At 42.2% G+C, this 18,980-nt stretch overlaps 2 protein-coding genes across 2 annotated transcripts in view; both read left to right on the top strand.

The window, feature by feature from the left end:
- LOC119658570 (protein eyes shut) overlaps window positions 1-9,231 on the top strand; it is a 230,622-nt gene extending 221,391 nt beyond the window's left edge. The window contains exon 14 of the mRNA XM_038066021.1: window positions 8,952-9,231. Coding sequence (XP_037921949.1) covers window positions 8,952-9,136 — 185 coding nt within the window. The 3' untranslated portion in view covers window positions 9,137-9,231. The remainder of the gene's footprint in view (window positions 1-8,951) is intronic.
- Window positions 9,232-17,395: 8,164 nt separating this feature from the next.
- On the top strand, window positions 17,396-18,437 carry LOC119661559 (radial spoke head protein 9 homolog). Its single transcript, XM_038070950.1, has 2 exons — window positions 17,396-17,805; window positions 17,878-18,437. Exons 1-2 carry the CDS (start codon window positions 17,461-17,463, stop codon window positions 18,385-18,387), a joined length of 855 nt encoding a protein of 284 aa, XP_037926878.1. The 5' UTR covers window positions 17,396-17,460; the 3' UTR covers window positions 18,388-18,437.
- The last annotated feature ends 543 nt before the right edge of the window (window positions 18,438-18,980 follow it).

The raw sequence follows: 18,980 nt of genomic DNA, 5'->3' as shown, positions 1-18,980 counted from the left end.
TAGCTGTTATCAGTTGTGATTTTCGATCCTAGGCAAGAGAAATTATCAACGGTCTCAAAGTTGTAGTCTCCTATCTTTATTCTTCCCGTTTGACCAGTGCGATTTGATGTCTGTCTTCAGTGTCAGTCACTTTTCCTCAAACACCTCGACTATGCTTATGGTATCTGTTTGCTATCTAACCGAATCATAGACATTGGCGAAATCGCACAGGGTTCGAAATAAGAGGCAAATAGAGTCAGGCTGAAGGTAAACACTAACAGAACCAAGGTTCTCAGTACCATAGATCCTCGTACTCTTCCAATTTGCATTAATAGGCAAATCATCGAAGGCAATTTCTACATCCAGGAATGTCTGGCGCCACTAAATCCACCCTCGCTGTTTCGTTTTAAATTTGGAAATGTGGTTGACTCAACACTAAAATCAATTTGAGGCTGTTCGGTGATAGCACTCTCTCTGTATTATGTTGAAAGTTACCAAAACTTTTACTCAGAAGCTCTAAGCCTTCATCACTTTCGTATCGATCGACTATTCGGTCCTTCGGCGTTAATCGGAAAGCAGAATTGGCAGGGGATAAATCACACATTGCGCACATTGCTGGCTATACCATGCAATAGAACCCACTATCAAAGGGCGGCCGAAAAATGGGTCACCCTAACATTATGAGGCGTAAAACAGTGGAGAAGGAGTACGCGCTTCTTGAAAAATCATGAGGGGAATTTAACCGTATTGCCGGATACCATTAACCCTTGCCCGTAAGTGTGGTTGATGCCCTATGAACCACATAGGAGACTAGGGAAACCATATTATCTCCCGCCGATTCTAGACCCTTTTAGATTATTTCCTTCTTTTTCAAATTAACTTAGGACCATTTTTGGCAAAACCCACGTCCTTTTTACAAGCAGAGTCGTAGTACCTAGACCTATCGGATACATTCAACTCCCTAATTAGGTCAGTTTGGTTTTGAATTTGACAATTATGAGAGAATAGGGAACCTCCAAGCTATGACATGATCCACAAACATTCTGAACAGAACTAGAGCATTAGATGATATAATAAAATTATATCCAATATCAGATACTTATTTTTTTTGTTCTTTAAGCTGGACTTTCTGCTCACTTTACTTAGTATGTTTTCTGTGCGCGTGTAGTCTAAGAATTTTATCCGTAAAACTAATTTGATGCCCCCGAAGTAGTATTTGCTCCGCTCAACCAGCACCTAAGCATAATCCCACGTGCACCACATACTAAATTACAAAGGCTAATTAGTGTATAGTATCTATTTAGAGAAAATTTTATTCTACTCCCTGGAAACTAACAAGCTTCACAATTGCCGAAAACAGCTGCATCTCTATTTAAAGTTTTAGATAAATTGGTTAGAACCATAACCAAATAGGATTGCCATTAACTAATCTTGAGCAAAATCGACAGCGTCTGAGCGTTAACAGTTGTATACTTAATCCTCCATTGTTGCCTGCTGTTTTGCTATCCAAATAAATGTTCATAAGAGAATTTCATTTCCTAATAATAAGACAGCCACCAGCTATTACCTAATATGTACAATGCGAATAAATTGAATGGATTTCAGCTTCACAGCTCGTGGCTTTTCATCTTTTTGGTGCATCCGGCACCGTTCGAGTCAAGACCTAGTGATGGTCACGAATTTGTCGCAGGAAGAGAAGCATGAAACAATGAAGATTACGATTGCTTTCTTTAAATATCTGGTGTTGTAACCTTCGCTATTTCCACATACAACGCTGTGTATTTTCCTTCCGTGATTTTCATTTAGAATTATCTCCTTTTATCGGCAGACAAAAAAGTTATTAATGCCCATTCAAGCCCAATCCAGTATGCAAGAAGCCATTCTTCCAAGCGGCAATGACTCCAAACTTCAATTCTCAGTGAACTCACCTGCCTAGGTATCTCTCTAACGTTCGTGCCCCAATTTACCTTGCCTGAAGCAACTCCAAAATATCCACAACACTCTAATTACCAATTATTGTTGCTGAGCCACTTAGACCGCCCAAAATGAATACGACCTGTTTTCGCGCTGCACAAAAACCTCACTCATGAATTTTAAGCATTCACTTCTTCACCATCACTTACTTGGTACCAGGGAAAATCACGGTGACACCGGAATCTTTTAATTAATCCCAGCACTATCTGAAAACGACGTCACTCGCACGAAAGTTTTGATTTTCGCGAATGCAACCACAGACCGTAACGCGCTCAGGTAACGACAATAGCTCCAAGAATTCTTGCGTCTACCTCTTCGGTCTTGGATCAGCTCCTAACTGAATTTTGACGTTTCTCGAGCTGTTGCACAAAAAGTTGCGAGAAATAAGTCAACAACAACAAGACGCAAGTCAGGTGAGTGGCAAGCATCAGGTGTTAAAGGTAGAAAAGTGGTAAAGGTAAGCGCGGCTGATCGCGATAGCACCGTTGCCAACATGGAAAAGTATCTTGTGTGGTGGATTTTACCGGCAAGCAGTCACACTTAAAGAGTGGTAGACGCTTTTTAGTTTTGGTGCTTCTTATAGTCGCATTCCCTATGATTAAGATTGCACAATTTCATTTAATTGCAGAATTTTCTTGATGACGTTCAATTTACCTTTGGACCTTTTTACTACGTAGAAAATAACGAATATTATCAAATCTTCAATCTAAACAAATCGGGAAACCGGAAGCTGGGCGCTTCAGGTGTGAACGGTTTTGTTTGTTTCTTGTGTGAGTATATTTGAGTGTAGAACTATCCCATTTGTACGTAGCCCATTAAGAATATGCATTTAGCATATCAGATTTAGTACTTCGGATTGTAAATTTACACGGTAAGGTAACTTTGAGCTACTGTAACTTTATTACTTATAGTATGATTTTGATCAAACTTGGAGATAATATGCCTCATATTATATTTTATACTACTACCAACTTTTATAACTCTGACATAAACTTAAGGGGGTTTTTACTCAATTTTACCGAAAATACGGTAATATACTATTATTAACTTAATTTGAACAGATATCGATATGAAGAGTACTTTGAGGCCTGGGTAGCGAATAGAGGCAGCTTCATGATTTTTTTTAGATTTTTCGGTTGGGTAGTTTCTGAGAATGGCTCCGTTAAACAAATCATCACTTTACACCCCTCCCACTCCCCGCCTTTTTAACAAATCTCAAAACTAAGACCGGCTTCGAAAAGTGCTAATCGATACCTTTCATTTGATACCCCACATGACTATATTCGGTGAAAAAGATTTTTACACCCCCCTTTTACATGTATGGGGACCCCCCTAAATCTCAACGTAGGAGGATATGCATGTCACTGCATGTCTGGGGGTCCACAGTTCCCACCTTCTCACCAAATTTCGTGTCAATCGGTATAGCCATTTCTGAGAAAAGTGCCTGTGACAGACAGACAGGCGGACAGACAGACAGACAGACAGACGGACAGACAGACAGACATTGAACCGATTTTAATAAGGTTTTGTTTTACAAAGGAGAAGGGAATAAGTAGTTCCCGAAATAAGAACCTATATGCTAAATAAAATTCATTTGTAAAAACTTTACAAGCAACAAAAACGGTAACTTATGCTTACATCCCTCACCAACGTTCTGGAAACAAGAGTTAGCCACCATTTATTTTATTTTTATTCTGTTCAAGGAAAGTCGCACCGCGTCCTTAAAAAACTATTGTGCCCCTTTTACTGGTTATCAGTATCAATTAATCATAGTATCTCAAGTAAGCCTATAATCGTCAGGAACTTTAGTATGTTCCCTAATTCCAGATCTTTCAACTTTGCATCTGGTATTAAGTGTTCTCCCAGATGCCTCGACCTACTTTGCATAAGTGCCGGACACTGTTCCAGGACGTGTATAGAGGTTTCATCACACTCCGCACAGAATCTGTAGGCAGCGTCCGTAGATATCCCTAGCTTCTCTAGGTAATAGTTTAACCGTGAGAATTCCCACTATGATTCAGAGGTTCTTTTTGGTGAGGTTTAAGTAATCCTTTCTACGCATGGGTTTGTATCCCCCAATAAGCACCCTGGATTACTCTATCCCTGGCCGGCCCGCGCAGTATAGTTCCCTCAACCGTTCCACTTCATTTTTAGTGTCATAGCCATGAAACCGTTTCCGATTCCAAAGAGGGGTTCTGGTCCGTGTAAAGACATCCCTGCTCCCTTCTTGGCTAGTTCGTCCGCTGCACCGTTGCCTTCCGACCCAGCATGGCCTGGAACCCAGAGTATCCAGGCCCTTTTAAACGAGCCGAGTGTATTCAGTCTCTCAAGGTATTCCGATACCAGTTTACAGTTCATCTAGTTGGACCTAAGTGCCTTGATCGCTGCTTGGCTGTCGGTGAGAATAGCAATGTTCTACCCCCTGCAGTTCCTTTGGAGATTAAAGAAGGCACATCTGTCTATGGCGTATATTTCCGCCTGGAATATGCTAGTGTACCTGCCCATTGGCTCAAAGTACACTTTCCTTGGACCAATGACACCGGCACCTGCTCCCTGCTGTGAGGGATCCGTCAGTGTACCAAGTTATCAGTTGCTGGTTTAAGCCGTATGTCCCAGCCACGTTCTCCCAGTTTGCCTTGTTACTCCAACGTGTTTCAAACTTCTTATTGAAGTGAAACCTCGTTGTCATGTTATCCTTTGGTATCAGTAATTCGGGATACCGCCTAGAAAGAATATCAATCTTCCTTCGGTTTAGGCAGCTTTCCGCCTCACTGATACTCCCGGCCATCCTGAATATTGCCCTCCTTGCATCTGTATGTGCAGATGGAGAGGGGTTAATCCCAGAAGGAGCTCCAGGGATGCCATTAGGCATGTCCTCATTGCCCTACTGATACACACGCAAGCCAATCTTTGGAGTTTGTGTAATTCCCTGGCTTGTGTGCTGAGTTCAGATTACTGCTCTATAGGTAATCATTGGCCTTACTCTTGCAATATATATCCAATGTAGTATCTTCGGGTTGCAACCCCATTTTTCTTGCTATGGAGATCAGCAACGGCCTCGTGGCTTTCCGACATGAGTCTTTCAGAGTAATTTTTGGTCTAGCGTAATTCCCGAATATTTGACCTCTGTTTCTCGTTTCACCTCCATATCATGTAATCTTATGGCTCTCAGGTGATCAAGCTTACGCCTCCTAGTGAATGGTACTATGGAGGTTTTGGTTGGATTGATCCGCAGTCCCACCTTCCTGCACCAGGCACTAGTTACCTTTAGTCCAGCTCGAATTCTATCACATATGGTATCTTCATATTTGCCCCTACAGATTAAAACAATGTCGTCCGCGTAACCCTGGACTTGTATTCCAGTATTTGTTAGCACGTCCAGGAGTTTGTCCACTACCATACTCCACATCAGCGGCGATAGTACCTCGCCCTGTGGACAACCTTGAGTAGTGTTCATGACAATAGAATTTGTACCTGTCGGTACTTCTATTTGCCTGCTGTCTAGCATTTTGCCCATCCAGAATGCCAGGGCGTTTCCCACTCCCTTGCGGCTCAGGGCATCTTGTATCTCTATGTGCGATGTGTTGTCGAATGCTCCTTCGATATCCAAAAACGCACACAGTTCACACATCTGTCAGCTGATACAGAGCAGTTTCAGTTGACCGTCCTGCCCAGTAAGCATGTTGACAGTGATGTAGGGGATTACGCTTTAGAACGTTAGTTCTAATATAGTTGTCTATGATCTTCTCCACCGTTTTGAGTACGAACCATATTAGGCAAATTGGTCTGAAAGATTTAGGGTGAAAAGGATCCTTTTTACCCACTTTCGGAATAAAGACCACTTTTGCCCGTCTCCCTGCTCTTGGTATGTATCCCATTGCTATGCTCCCCCTTACCACCCTCAGAAGAGACTTTAAGATGATTCCTAGGCCTCTCTGGATTAATGCTGGGAAAATGCCATCTACTCCGAGTGATTTCAGTGATTTAAAAGTTCCCACTGTCCACCTTAGCCTAGCTTCTGAGCATACCTCTTTTGCTAGCTTCCAGTTCTCCTTTCTTCTCCTTTTATTCGTTGTTTGGCATTTATTTTACATTTTCACGAAGACATAACATTTCTCTGCTTCAAGAGATAGTACTAATTTTTGTGTGAAAGGTTTCTGACCAACCTATTCAGATCTATAGCAAGTTCAGAATATGTCGGCTTCAACTCATTAACCACGTCCTTTATAAAGAAAATCTACCACTCACGGTGAATATTGAAGTTCCTAATGTATAACGAGGCGAAAATAGTTGTTCTCAGTACCTTTGGTTGCAATCCATGAAAAGCTTCGATGTCGGAAACGCGAGCAGAATCCCAAAGTGGTGCACCATAAGTCCAGATTGACATCAGTATTTCGAAATCCAGCTGCAGCTTGGAAAATATGCGAACGAAGGAGCTACCTTTAGGTACCTCTCCCTTTAATGTTGGACTCTCGTGAGTTGAAGCTCTTTTACTAAGTAACGAAACAATTTTTTTTTTTATTTTATAGATAAAGCTATATTTTTGAATAAGACATTTAAATCTTCAAAAGGCTTACCCCAGGGTTCATGTGACCTGAGAGCGTGGGATTGCTACCAACTAAAATCACCTCCTGCTGTTATCAGCTTTGAAAACATAAGCAAAAGGCTACGCACTCTGCCTTTGCAAGGCAAATTTAGAAATATAAGCCTCATTAACGTTCACGCCCCTACAGAGGAGACTGCAGGGTAGGAGAAGAATACCTTCTACGAAGCAGTTGAGCGGACCGTCGAAGTCTGTCCCAAGTATGATATCAAAATCATACTTGAAAATTTTAACAGCCAAGTTGAGACGGAGCCTGTATTCAAGCGATACGTCGGCTCCCATAGCTTACATAAAAACACAAATAATAACGCAGCATTCCACGAAATGGTTGTTGGAAGTACCTGCTTTGAACGAAAAGCGGTCTACAAACATACATGGGCCTCTCCAAAAGGGACCACTTTCAATCAAATTGACCACATGTGATTGAACGCCGCCACGTTTCAGCCTTGATGAATGGCAGAACATATAGGAGGCCAATATAGACCCGCATCACTATCTCATTGGCATTTTGCTCCGGGTTCGAATAGCAACCGCGTCTAAAATTCGGAACGGCTGGCTCGACGATGAATGTGAGCTAGCAACGGAAGGGAAGAATGCGAGCGGAGAAGCGACTTCACAAGCAAAGAAAAAGGAAGCCTAGGTGAACCAACAAGTCTGTGAACTCGAGAAGTACGGGGAGCAACCCCACCAGATGAGGAAGTTTTAACAATAAGTCAGCAGGATGAAGCCTTATACACGTCGGTATTCCTCCTGCCGAGACAAAGAAGGAAATCTGATTTCCCACCGAATGGTCATATTGGGTTAAGTATTTTCATGAACTACTCAGCAACCAAAAAATTAGACTTAGAGGTCCCGCCAACTGAAGACGATGGACAAATGCTGCCACCATCAAGCATTGAACGATCAGTCCTTGCAATTCATCGGTTTAAAAACCACAAGACGCCTAGAGCCGATATTATTACTGCGGAATTGGTTAAATATGGAGGTGACCAATTACACCAAGCGGTTCATCAACTTATGCCCAAGGTTTGGAACAGCGAATCAATGCCTGACGAACACGAACACAGCCTGAACACGACTGGCAACTAGGCATTATCTGTCCCATACATAAAATGGGGGATATCACACAGTGCAGCAATTATAGAGATATAATGTTGCTAAGTATTATCTATAAAATATTCTCCGCTATCTTGCTAGGCTGGATAGCCCTATACGCCCAGAACCATTTCAGCCCATACCAAAAAGGCTTCTGGAGTGAAGTATCCAGGCAAATCAGCAACAGATCAGATTTTCTCTGTGCGGCAAGCTATGGAAAAACTGTTGGAATATGGACATCAGTTGCACCAACTTCTTATCGACGTTAAGGCCACCTATGACAGCATAGCCAGGGTAAAACTGTACACGGCCATGAGGGAATTCGGTATCCCAATGAAAGTGATAAGACTGAATAGGCTGACCCTGTCATGTGTCCCCTTTAACATGGTCCTGGGAAAAGTGATCCTTGATACTGAGGTAAATGCGAGAGGCAGCATCTTCTTTAAGTTCACCCAACTACTAGCCTCTACTGACAATATCGACATCGTGACAAGTACAACGCCAGATGTACAAATTGTCTTCATCCAAATCGAGCAGGCGGTGCGAGACTAGTACATGGTGGCAACGTCAGCGCCAAAATCGCACTGGTCAAACGAGAACAGATGAACGATTCCGTATACTACATAACGATGAAATCAATGAGCGATACCACGACCGTCTGATTGTGGATATAATCCCGCTCAACAGATTGCGGTGGTCATGAGGATGATCCAGCCTGAAAAATCTATGAGGCAACATCTATGGTAGAAAAACAAGACGAGGCAGACCCTGCTTGAGATGGAGCGATGACGTAGGTCAGGACGCCAGGCAGCTTTTAGGGATATCGAGTTGGTGGACCTCGGCACAAAACCGGAATGTCTGGAGTTTTTTATTAAGGCAAGCCTAGACCGATACCGGTTGTTGCACCATTGATGATGATGAATAAGATATATCAAACCAACAACAAATCCATTCGTGCAGAATTGCCAATCAATCAAACCAAAACTTAAGGGTAACGTATCGTCGAATGCTTTTTATGTAATAAAAAAGTCGGATTATTCGGATTCCAACCTCAACTCCTTCTTATTTAGGTTTTCAATAATTCGGTGGCAGGGTCGACTGATGTCACTCAGCTTTGCCACTTCTCTTCGTTATAACCTTGGTCTGGGTGGAATCAAGGAGTTGTATCAATTCAGTACAAAACCATCTTCCCAATAAATTAGTCCAACTGTTGATCTGGTTTCACTATCTCTCCAATGCCAGTTTTCTTACTAAATAGTAAACAGTGAAAAATAATATTTGAAAATAATTATATTTCCAGGTGGCTTCCCGAATGGTGAATCAGTTGCAGTAAAAACCAACCATCGTTTCAAAACATCATTCAAAGGCTGTTTAATGGACGTATCTTTTGGCACCGAACCCAACTCCATAATAAGTGATTTCTCACCATATCACGGAGAAAACATTGGATCATGTGAACTGCACGACGAGCAGACTATTGTATAGAAAAGAAATTATATGGAATTTTAAAAAATATATAACAATAAGATAATCTTAAATTAAATAGAAACAAAATTTAAAAACAAATGAAAAAAAAAAACGATTCAGAATAAAGTAAATTGATCAAAACTAAAGGAAGTATAAAAATGTGTAAAGAAAGGACTACTAAATTTTGTAAATTTTTTAGTGAAATAAAGTAGAGACATAAGCAAAAGTGAAAATTAACTATAAAAAACGAATAAGGAATTATGAATAATACACGACAAGTAAAAAGAGTGAATTGATACAGACTAGAGAATTCAGAAAAAATATATTAAAGTGCAGTAATCGAGTAACCAAATACAACAAACAATCAACAAATTGAATTTATGTATTCAAACCAAGAAAAAATAATTTACCATGCCAACAACAAAACCCAAAATAACGAACAAATTTATCGTTTCAAAGATAAAAAGAAAAAAGTAACTGCCCACTTTGTGTTTTACTTAGCCTTTAAGTTCAAGAAAAAAAGAAATTCTATTTAGATTTACCCAATGAAACCATATAAGAATAGAGAAATGAAAAAGTCATTAATGAATTAACTGAAACAAGACTATCTTTTCGAAGCTATTGAGAAAACAATGTTTTTACATTAAAACTATAATTAGCCACCAACCAGCAGTCTATCGTATTGTATTCTCTATATCTTGTTTTTGAGGCCTTACTTCTTAGCTATACTTCTATGTACTTACACAATATCTTGAAGTTTCGATATTTTCAATTTTTTCCTTTTGTTGAAGAAATATATATTTTATTTATTTTATATATAAATATATATACGAGTATATATCATGACATTATATTGTTACGTTTTGTTTGTATGTATATTAACAGTTTTTATGTTTTTACTTTGCTGAGAACTATTAAATACCTTCAATTTCTTGATTTTATATTAGAGTAATGTTATTATTAATTATGTAATAAAACAAAAATTAGAGATTATGTATATGCGCTTTAAAATGAAATGAAATAAAATGAGAGAAAATGGAAATTTTTAAAAGGTTAAATCGGCCTTGTGAAATTTTTTTTTTCTAATTTGAAATTTAATACTGACCGATTTAAATAGGTCTACTACCCATTATTTCCCAGTAAAAATGTTTAAAGACAAACACCGAATTACGTAAACATGACAGATTTTTATCTACTAAAACCGTCAAACGAAGCATAGCGCACCCACCACACCCCCGTACCATGTTGTAGATTTGAAAAAATACGCTTTAGCCTTCCCCGGGTCTTCCCGAGGACCTCCCACTTCTCCTCTTGTATTCTGCGCCATGAACTTCTAGGACACTCCTCCACCACTCTGAGATAGTGCATTCCAATGCAATCGCACCGTTGACATAGCGGAGACAGGTGATACTAAAGACTTGGAGTCTTTGGGTAACAGTAGCGGTCACTTTCCATGTGCTGCCCCATATACCAGGAGAGAAAGGACATTGTCATGACACGACCTCTACTTGATGTTGGTGTTAAGGTATTTGCATATTTGTCTTTCCAAATTTTAGACAAAACAACGAAAGTATCACGTTGCTGAGTACTATCTATAAGATATTCTCCGCTATCTTACTAGGCCGGATAGCCCCATATGCCCAGAACATCATTGGCCCATATCAAAGAGGCTTCACTCCAGGCAAATCAGCAACAGATCAGATTTTCTCTCTTCGGCAAGCGATGGAAAAACTGTTGTAATATGGACATCATTTTCACTATCTTTTCATCGACTTTAAAGCCGCCTATGATAGCATAGACAGGGTAAAATTGTACACGGCCATAAGAGAATTCTGTATCCCGACGAAATTGATAAGACTGACTAGGCTGACTCTGACCAATGTGCGGTGCCGGATAAAAACAGCAGGATCACTCTCAAGACCATTCCACATCAACAACGGTCTACGACAAGGGGATGCCCTATCATGCGTCCTCTTTAACCTGACCCTCGAGAAAGTGATCCGTGATGCTGAGGTAAATGCAAGAAGTACGATCCTCTTTAAGTCCACTCAACTACTGGCCTATGCTGACGATATCGACATAATGGGAAGAACCACCCGAGACGTACAAACTGCCTTCATTCAGATCGAGCAGGCGGCGCGAGATCTTGGTCTGCACATCAATGAAGGCAAGACAAAGTATATGGTGGCAACGTCAGAAAACCAACCAACCAACAACATCAAACCGCACTGGTCAAACGAGAAGAATAAGGATAGGAAAATACAACTTTGAGACCGTTGATAATTTCTCATATCCAGGGTCGAAAATCACAACCGATAACAGCTACAATGAGGAAATCCGCGCACGGTTGTTGTCAGCCAATAGGACCTATTTCAGCTTACAAAAACTGTTCCGCTTGAAACGCCTCAACATAGGGTCAAAGCTCTTACTGTACAATGATCTTGCCAGTCCTCATGTATTCCTCGGAGACTTGGGTTCTTAATAATAATAATCGTTGGCGCAACAATCCATATTGGATCAGGGCCTTGAAGTGTGTTAGAGCACTTCATTCAAGTGAAGTGCTTGGGTTCTTAGCAAGAAGAATTGCGAACTTTTGGTCGCGTTCGAGAGAAGAATCTTCCGAACAATTTTTGGCCCCCTACATGAGGATGGACGATTCCGTAGCCTACATAACAACGAAATCTATGAGCGATACCATGACCGTCAGGTTGTGGATAAAATCCGGCTCAATAGGTTACGGTGGGCGGGTCACTTAATCCGTATGAATGAGGATGATCCCACCCGGAAAGTCTATAAGGGCAATATCTATGATAGAAAAAGAAAACGAGGCAGACCCTGCTTAAGATGGAGCGATGGTGTAGGTCAGGACGCCAGACAGCTTTTAGGGATATCGAATTGGTGGACCTCGGCGCTAAACCGTAAGGTCTGGAGTTCCTTATTAAGGCAGGCCTAGACCGGATACCGGTTGTTGCACCGTTGATGATGATGAACGAAGGCGGATCTAGCAGTGTTAATGCAGAGGGCAACATCAAGCTCGTCCTCTGAACAAGGTGGGCCAGGAAAAGATCACCGGTAACAAAAAAGAATAGTATCAATGACAAAATGTAGACTTTTCGGACTCTGCTTTGGATTACGATTCATTGAAGTTCTCTACGTTCTCCGGACAAGGCCACATGGAGGACATCACTGATAACGAGAAGGAATAGTATCGCGACAAATTGCAACCTTGTCGAACTTCGTTTTGGATCTTAAATTGCTCAAAAATTTTACCTTGATACAATACATGACCTTTTGCATTGATAATAGTTATAAGTTTCTCCGAAATGCCCCTCTTTTATAGAGCATTCAAGATACACTCACTGTTCACGCTGTCGAAAGCCTTTCCCAAATCACTGAAGATTAGGTAAAGCGAGGATCTAAACTCCACAATGATCTGAAGGGTTTAAATGTGGTCAACGCAGGAGGATCCAGAATGGAAACTTGCCTCCTTTATGTCTATCAAGTTATATTCTTTAATGTGTTCCGAAATTACTTTAAATACAATACAACAGCAGGGAGCACGCAAAAACCCCTCCAACAGCCGCACCCAAGGTGAGTTCCCTTCTTCGGAATCATGACGATCATCTCTGGGGCAGCTCCGCCGAGGCAAAAGGAGTAGCGACGAATAGTTCCGCGTGGACACCGTTAAGCCGAGTGACCTTGCCCCGCTTGAGCGGAGTAGCCCGTATCCGCATTTCACGATGACTAGCTATTTCACCCGATCCAAGAGATAGAACTTCCTAAGATGTTATACGGTTCAGAACCGTTGTAAAATTTTTCCTACACCTCTTAAGCTGCTCATCATCGTCAACGAGGAATAAACCGTTAACGTCCCTCACAGGACCATTGAGAGATTTACGACCCCTTTGAAGTTCTCTCATGATCCGATATATGATAGCCAAATCTTAATTATTTACACCGAAGAGAAAAGCACTTTTGATGGCCTAGTCTCACCAATATTCTCCGGTAAGCTGTTCAAAATGTCCTCTCTCCAGTCAGCAAGATAGTTTTTGCATTATCGAACGACAGCCGGTTCCCATAAACGAACCGTGTTGAGTTTCGGTGGTCAAAGCTCCGCATCAGAAAATCAAGTAACGATTTTATTGGGGGCCAATGTTTACACCATTCAAGTTTTATACAGCCAGAAGACAACTCCTAAATCGGCGTCGGCCAGTTGAAACCTTATGGGAGGCTCTGTGCTCGAACAATGTACCACCAATGACAAGGCGATGGGAGTTGCAAAAAACAGCAAACCTCTTACAATTGCCACTAGGGCCCCCAAGATTGTGTTTTCTATCATATATTCGAGCAGTGTTATCAAAGCCCACTTCGCATTCAAATCTCTCATCAAAATCTCATTGGCACCTCAAGGAAGCCTCTCCTGGACTGCGTTGAGTTACTCATAGCAAACCTCCTTCTCCTCAGCATCGGTAGTTTCCGTCGGGAGGTAATATTAGACTACAAGAATGTTCCTCATACTTGATCAGAATGGTTACAATAAGCATTAATTCAATACCGGGATTTACACTTGCTTCTTTTGTGAATGAGCGTGCAAGCATCAGACAAACGACATTCTATATCCAAGCATCCATCTACCCAGCTTCTGGGACATTGGATGCATAAAATTTGGTCCTGTGGCATGTCTATCCTTGAGGAGTGCAGTGCCTTTGAAGCCAGCATAGGGGGGGGGGGGCACTATTCACTAGAAAGGAAAAAATGAGATTCGTAGTTTATTGCATCTGTGTACTTTTTTCGATCTCATTATGGGGAGGACCACATAGAATGCTTTATGAGGAATAGTAATCCGAATTTGGATTTCATGTTTTTCGTTTCCGTTCTTCAAGAGTAGGCTTCTAGATAGACGAATTAGTCCACCTGTTCGACATTATGCTCGCCCATTGCAATTTTCTGCGAGTTTAGGTCAAGTATTTCGTTTTAGCTTCATTGACACTGAAGCCCACTTCACTCGTTGCTGACTCGAACTGCTAGAACAAGTACGCTGTCGGACTACCAACTAAACACCTCCCTGTCATCAGAGCACTAGCTTGGAACCATTTGACACATTACTTCGTGCTAAGCCTCACGCTCCCCGAACTAATAACTCACTTCCTGCCCACCCCTCCCATCGGTGAAAGGGATTCCCTGACTTGAAGGCATCCAGCTTCAAGTCAGGGAATCCCTTTCACCGATGGGAGGGGAGGGCAGGAAGGGAGTTATTAGTTCGGGGAACCCTTTGCCATCCGCCCCCTCCGCCGGCCAACTCCAGCCGCCAGCACTCTTCTGCATTTATCTAACAATGTTGTCTGGAGAGAGCCCCCCTGTGTATGCATAAAGCCTCTGACGAAAGCCGGTGCGTTCAGCGTCGTCCGCCACTCCATTGCAGAACACAAGATCAGGAGATCGCGCCTTCCTAATCCTGGGCAGGTTAGACTGAAAACCTCCATTCCCGCTTAGAAGTTGGATTAGGAAGTAACCAATCTCACCGTGCATTCGGTTCAGCCATGGGTCTAAATTGCCGATGAGCCTCTTGACTCATTTTGCCAAGAGAGTTGCCACTCGGTAAGGGTGCGTTGACGTTCTTCACAGGCACCCACCTCTCTTTTAAGTTTTCGCCCTTATGGCTGTAGATAGCTTTACGCTCGTTGGCAAGAAGGGCAACGGGAATCAATCACTTGAGCAAGGTGCTTACGATCCACCTACTAGTCAAGGGCATCAGCTCATAATTCTGCGCCATAGAGCAGAATGGACTGCGTTGCTCCCATAAGGAGTGACGCTGGCTTTTACTCTAAAGATAACTCATCGATCGATATGGGACACAGGGTCGGAATTCTGTTTCTGGTCAAGATAACTATTTCGGTTTTTTTCAGCGCAAAGCTGAAACCATTAGCAGTCATCCATCCACTTACCCGTCGTATCAATATAACAAGTCTTCTTTGCGCCTGTTCAACAGTGCGTCCGGCAAAAAGTGCCGCAACGTCGCCTGCATAACCGACCAGGCGCGACTTTTCGAGCATATCGAGTCTCAGCAGACAATCGTACGAAGGGTTTCAAAGGTCCGACCCTAGGATGGATCCCTGTGCTACTCCCAACGTAATTTCCATTCTCCTCTAGCGTCTCTAGAACAGGGAGCGCTCTTTCATAATGCCTCAAAATCCGCGAGAGATAGCTTAACACGCGGAATGAGTTCTCTAATGTGCCTAGCATATCTGTTCATCTTACGGAATTGAAGGCGTTTCTGACATCCAGCGTTATGAGGACATAACAGCATCCATTGTGGATCTCCCTGTTCTGAACTCAAACTGCCTTGGGGATAAGTCCTCGGCATCGCGGATCGCTCCAGCCGAGCAACGCGAGTCTGGCTACCTTCCAGCGACAAGGAAAAATGCCATCCTTCACCTAGCGTCTTCTTGTTTTTCATGGTGAGAACCGCTTTTTCAAACTCTCTTATTGTGAAAAGGGGGCAGTTCTCGACAATTTCTACGCTATTGACATCAACCCGTACAGGATGTCTGGGGAATAATGCTCGTACAATGCGGTCCATCTGGTGGGTACTTAGTAGGACCGCCGCAAAGACTCGATTTTACCCGGCTTATAGCTCAGCCCTCATGTGTCGTCTTTCACTTGAAAATCGCCATCATCACCGAACCCTATAGAAACCGTCACAGTCAGTGGCGTATGGGTTGCAGCTTCGACTGGTGGCGCGGCGATATAGACATGCGGTCGACAAGCCTTACAATAGGCTACGAGTCAGACAGCCAGCGGATTTGTGTGGGCAAAAATAATCGGAATATATTTGCACAGCTGGGCCAGTAGAAAACTAAACTGTAGGCCAGAAGAACGTCTCAAAGAGCGGTTGGTAGAATCAACTATAGGCAAAAAGAGCGTGCCTGTAAGCAAGTCCGCATAACACTCAAGCTCGCCATCCAACGGAGCAAGAGGGAATGCTTTAAGAAGCTATATTCGAAAGCGGGCGTGAACTCGTATGGGAGCGCCTTTAGAATCGTAATGGCGCTATTTGGAGGCCGCAAATCAGAAAAATCATCCAAAAGTTATTTCGCCAGCAAGAAGAGAGCGACATGTTCCCTGGGTTGTTCGAACCGTGGATGCGCGAGGGGATATTTCGTGCGGCATGGAAGCGGCTAAAGTTAGTTCTATTGTCTAAAGCTGATAAACATTCAGGTGACCCAACCTCCTACAAGCCCACATGTCTTTTATACATTATGGGGAAATTGATATAGCGAGTAATCTACAATAGATTACTCACGGTTTTTAAGAACCAAGAAAATCTCTCAGATCGACAGTAAGGATTCCGTAAAGCCGTATCAACCTTTGATGCCATCAAATTGGTTACTGACTTAGCCGAAGACACAATTCACGAGAAGGGTAGTGTCAGCAAATATTGGGCGATAGTGACCTTCCAATTGGAAGCAAATGCAGGAATATGTAGATTGATATCCCCGCTTATCTCAATATGCGTGTATATATTATGACAAACTGAAGGAGCATGTTGTCTCCACAGGTTCCCCACAGGGCTCTGTACTGGACTCGCTGCTATGGAAGATCATATGCAACAATGTTTTCTTAATCTTCCAGTTCCGGAGAAAATGACGATGGCTGGTTGCAGTCACAAGCACCGATCAGTTATGTTAAGCGTTGGTTAGAGGGTTCTGATTTGACGCTTGCGAAGGAAAAAACATTACCAAGCGCCGTAAAAGAAAATATGCCAGCACCTGCAGAGGTTTTAACTAGATACCTCACCCGATTAAGCAAACTGCGCTGGAGTTCCAGAGCACGTGCTCTTTCACTGTCTAAGATTTGTGGATGAAAGGAAGACCCCAGAGGAGATTCAAAACATTCTAGGACAAGTGCTGGTACCAGAAAATTTGGTGTGAAAAATGCTAACATAGTAGGAGGACTGGGATGCAATCAACTCCATGATTGCATCTATCCAGAGCAAACTGCGAACGCAAAGGAGACGAGAAAAGCAGGGTTACATGTGCCGCGTAGAGGCGAAAAGTGACCAAGCTAGATTGAACTGACTCCGCCCAGTGTCTTTTGAAGATGTCCACCAAGTTGATACCTATCTTAGCTAGTGATTTCTAGGATGGTATTTTCTTCTAGTTAAAAATAGATGAAGAAAAGCAAACTAAAATCTAATCAATGTTCCGAGTAAAATGTTTTATTATCTAGACGATTTCGGATTCATTGTGAAGCTTAGTAAGCGCTTCTAATTTCAATGTCATGTAAGATTTTGATTAATTACGATGCTTAGAAGCCAATAATACTAAGGATAAAAATTAATAATGAATCTTGAATATTTTGACGAATCATTGAAACTCATTTCCTATTGCGGAACCACATTGGGACCTGAAATGAAGACGATAATTGAAAGTTCGCTTACTGCTCTGCAAGGTGACCATAAACTCACAAATATGTTCTTCTGGGGACGAATCAATGGTATCGAGGAAGATTACTATGTAGCCTATGGATATACAATGGATTGCCTTCGGAAGCGACGATTTTTCTACAGCACAAATGGTTACAATTGGTTTCTAATGCCAGAGGTAAATCCAGAACTGAATGAAGCTTGCTTAGTGTGCACGGAGATGTTTAATGGCGACCCGACCATGTTTATCGATGTGACATTGGTAGGGGTGTCTTATAACCAAACCCTCCCTAGTATAAATTACGATAACAGCAAGGCTTTTGTGTAATTCCAGGACCCCCAATTTACAATTGATGAAAATCAATTAATTTACGCAACTAAGCCAGAAATCGTTCGAATCAAGGAAGAGGATCGACTTGCCTGCACTGTTACTTTGATAACCGAAGAAAGTGCCTTAATCCCCCATGGAGGTCTCTACAAGCAAGTAGACAAGACTTTCATTTACAATCCCTTGTTCCATGGCCTCAATGAAATCGAAGCTGCGGATCTGTCCAACTACCAGCTATATCGGGAACCCCAAACCTCGTGGAATCATAACTTATTGCGCCGAGTACAATATAAATATCCAATTGACTGTTTGGATACTCCGAACGATATACTTCCCGACGAAAACGGATTCAGCCTGACCCTAGCTAATCATGGAAGACTGGTGTTGATCAGAAGCCTTTTATGGCCCGGAATGTATTTCTTTCATAAAGTGGATTCGCGAAAACATGGATTTTGCTATTTTGGAGCTGGAAAGAAAAATTTCGATTTGTTATTTATGTTGGATGAGGTGAAATAGTTCATAATTTATCTTGTCGTTACTACCCCATATTGAATACTGAATAAACTAACAATTCTTGTCACTAATGGAGTTTTTTATAGTTCCTTCTATTCTTAAATGGCCAAACCTTTACCTCCCATAAAATTATGAAGGACGTTTTCGTCCATGGCAGAGGCAACTCATCAGACGCTGCCTCACCCCTGCCCTGAGAGCAGCGTTACCGAAAGTGACGACAGGTGGTAATTGCTCCAGTAAGTTGTAGACTCATTTGCACTCATGTGCGATTATATACAAATGGAGCGATCACGCTGCTCCCAGAGGTGAGGCAGCTTCTGATGGGTTACCTCAGCCCTGGACGAAACTGTCAGTCAATTTTTAAATTTTTTAAGAAAATACTGGGGTGTTTAAACAAAAAAGAGGAGCCCGTTGACAACACACAGGCAGTAAGTTGCTTCCCAAGTGGTCCGCTCCGTCATCAAATAGATCCGGACTCAAGAGTTTGGTGCGAAAAGTACACTAAAGGGAATCAAGTGCCACTATCTAAAATGGTGAGTCAGGGAATATGAGAGAATATAGGAGAACAGATAAACGACACGCAGTTCTTACAGCAA

This window comes from Hermetia illucens, chromosome 1 (genome assembly GCF_905115235.1).
Source record: "Hermetia illucens chromosome 1, iHerIll2.2.curated.20191125, whole genome shotgun sequence".
NCBI classification, from domain to species: Eukaryota; Metazoa; Arthropoda; class Insecta; order Diptera; family Stratiomyidae; genus Hermetia; species Hermetia illucens.
Note: the sequence above shows the minus strand (reverse complement) of the source record. Positions and strands in the feature narration are given on the sequence as shown.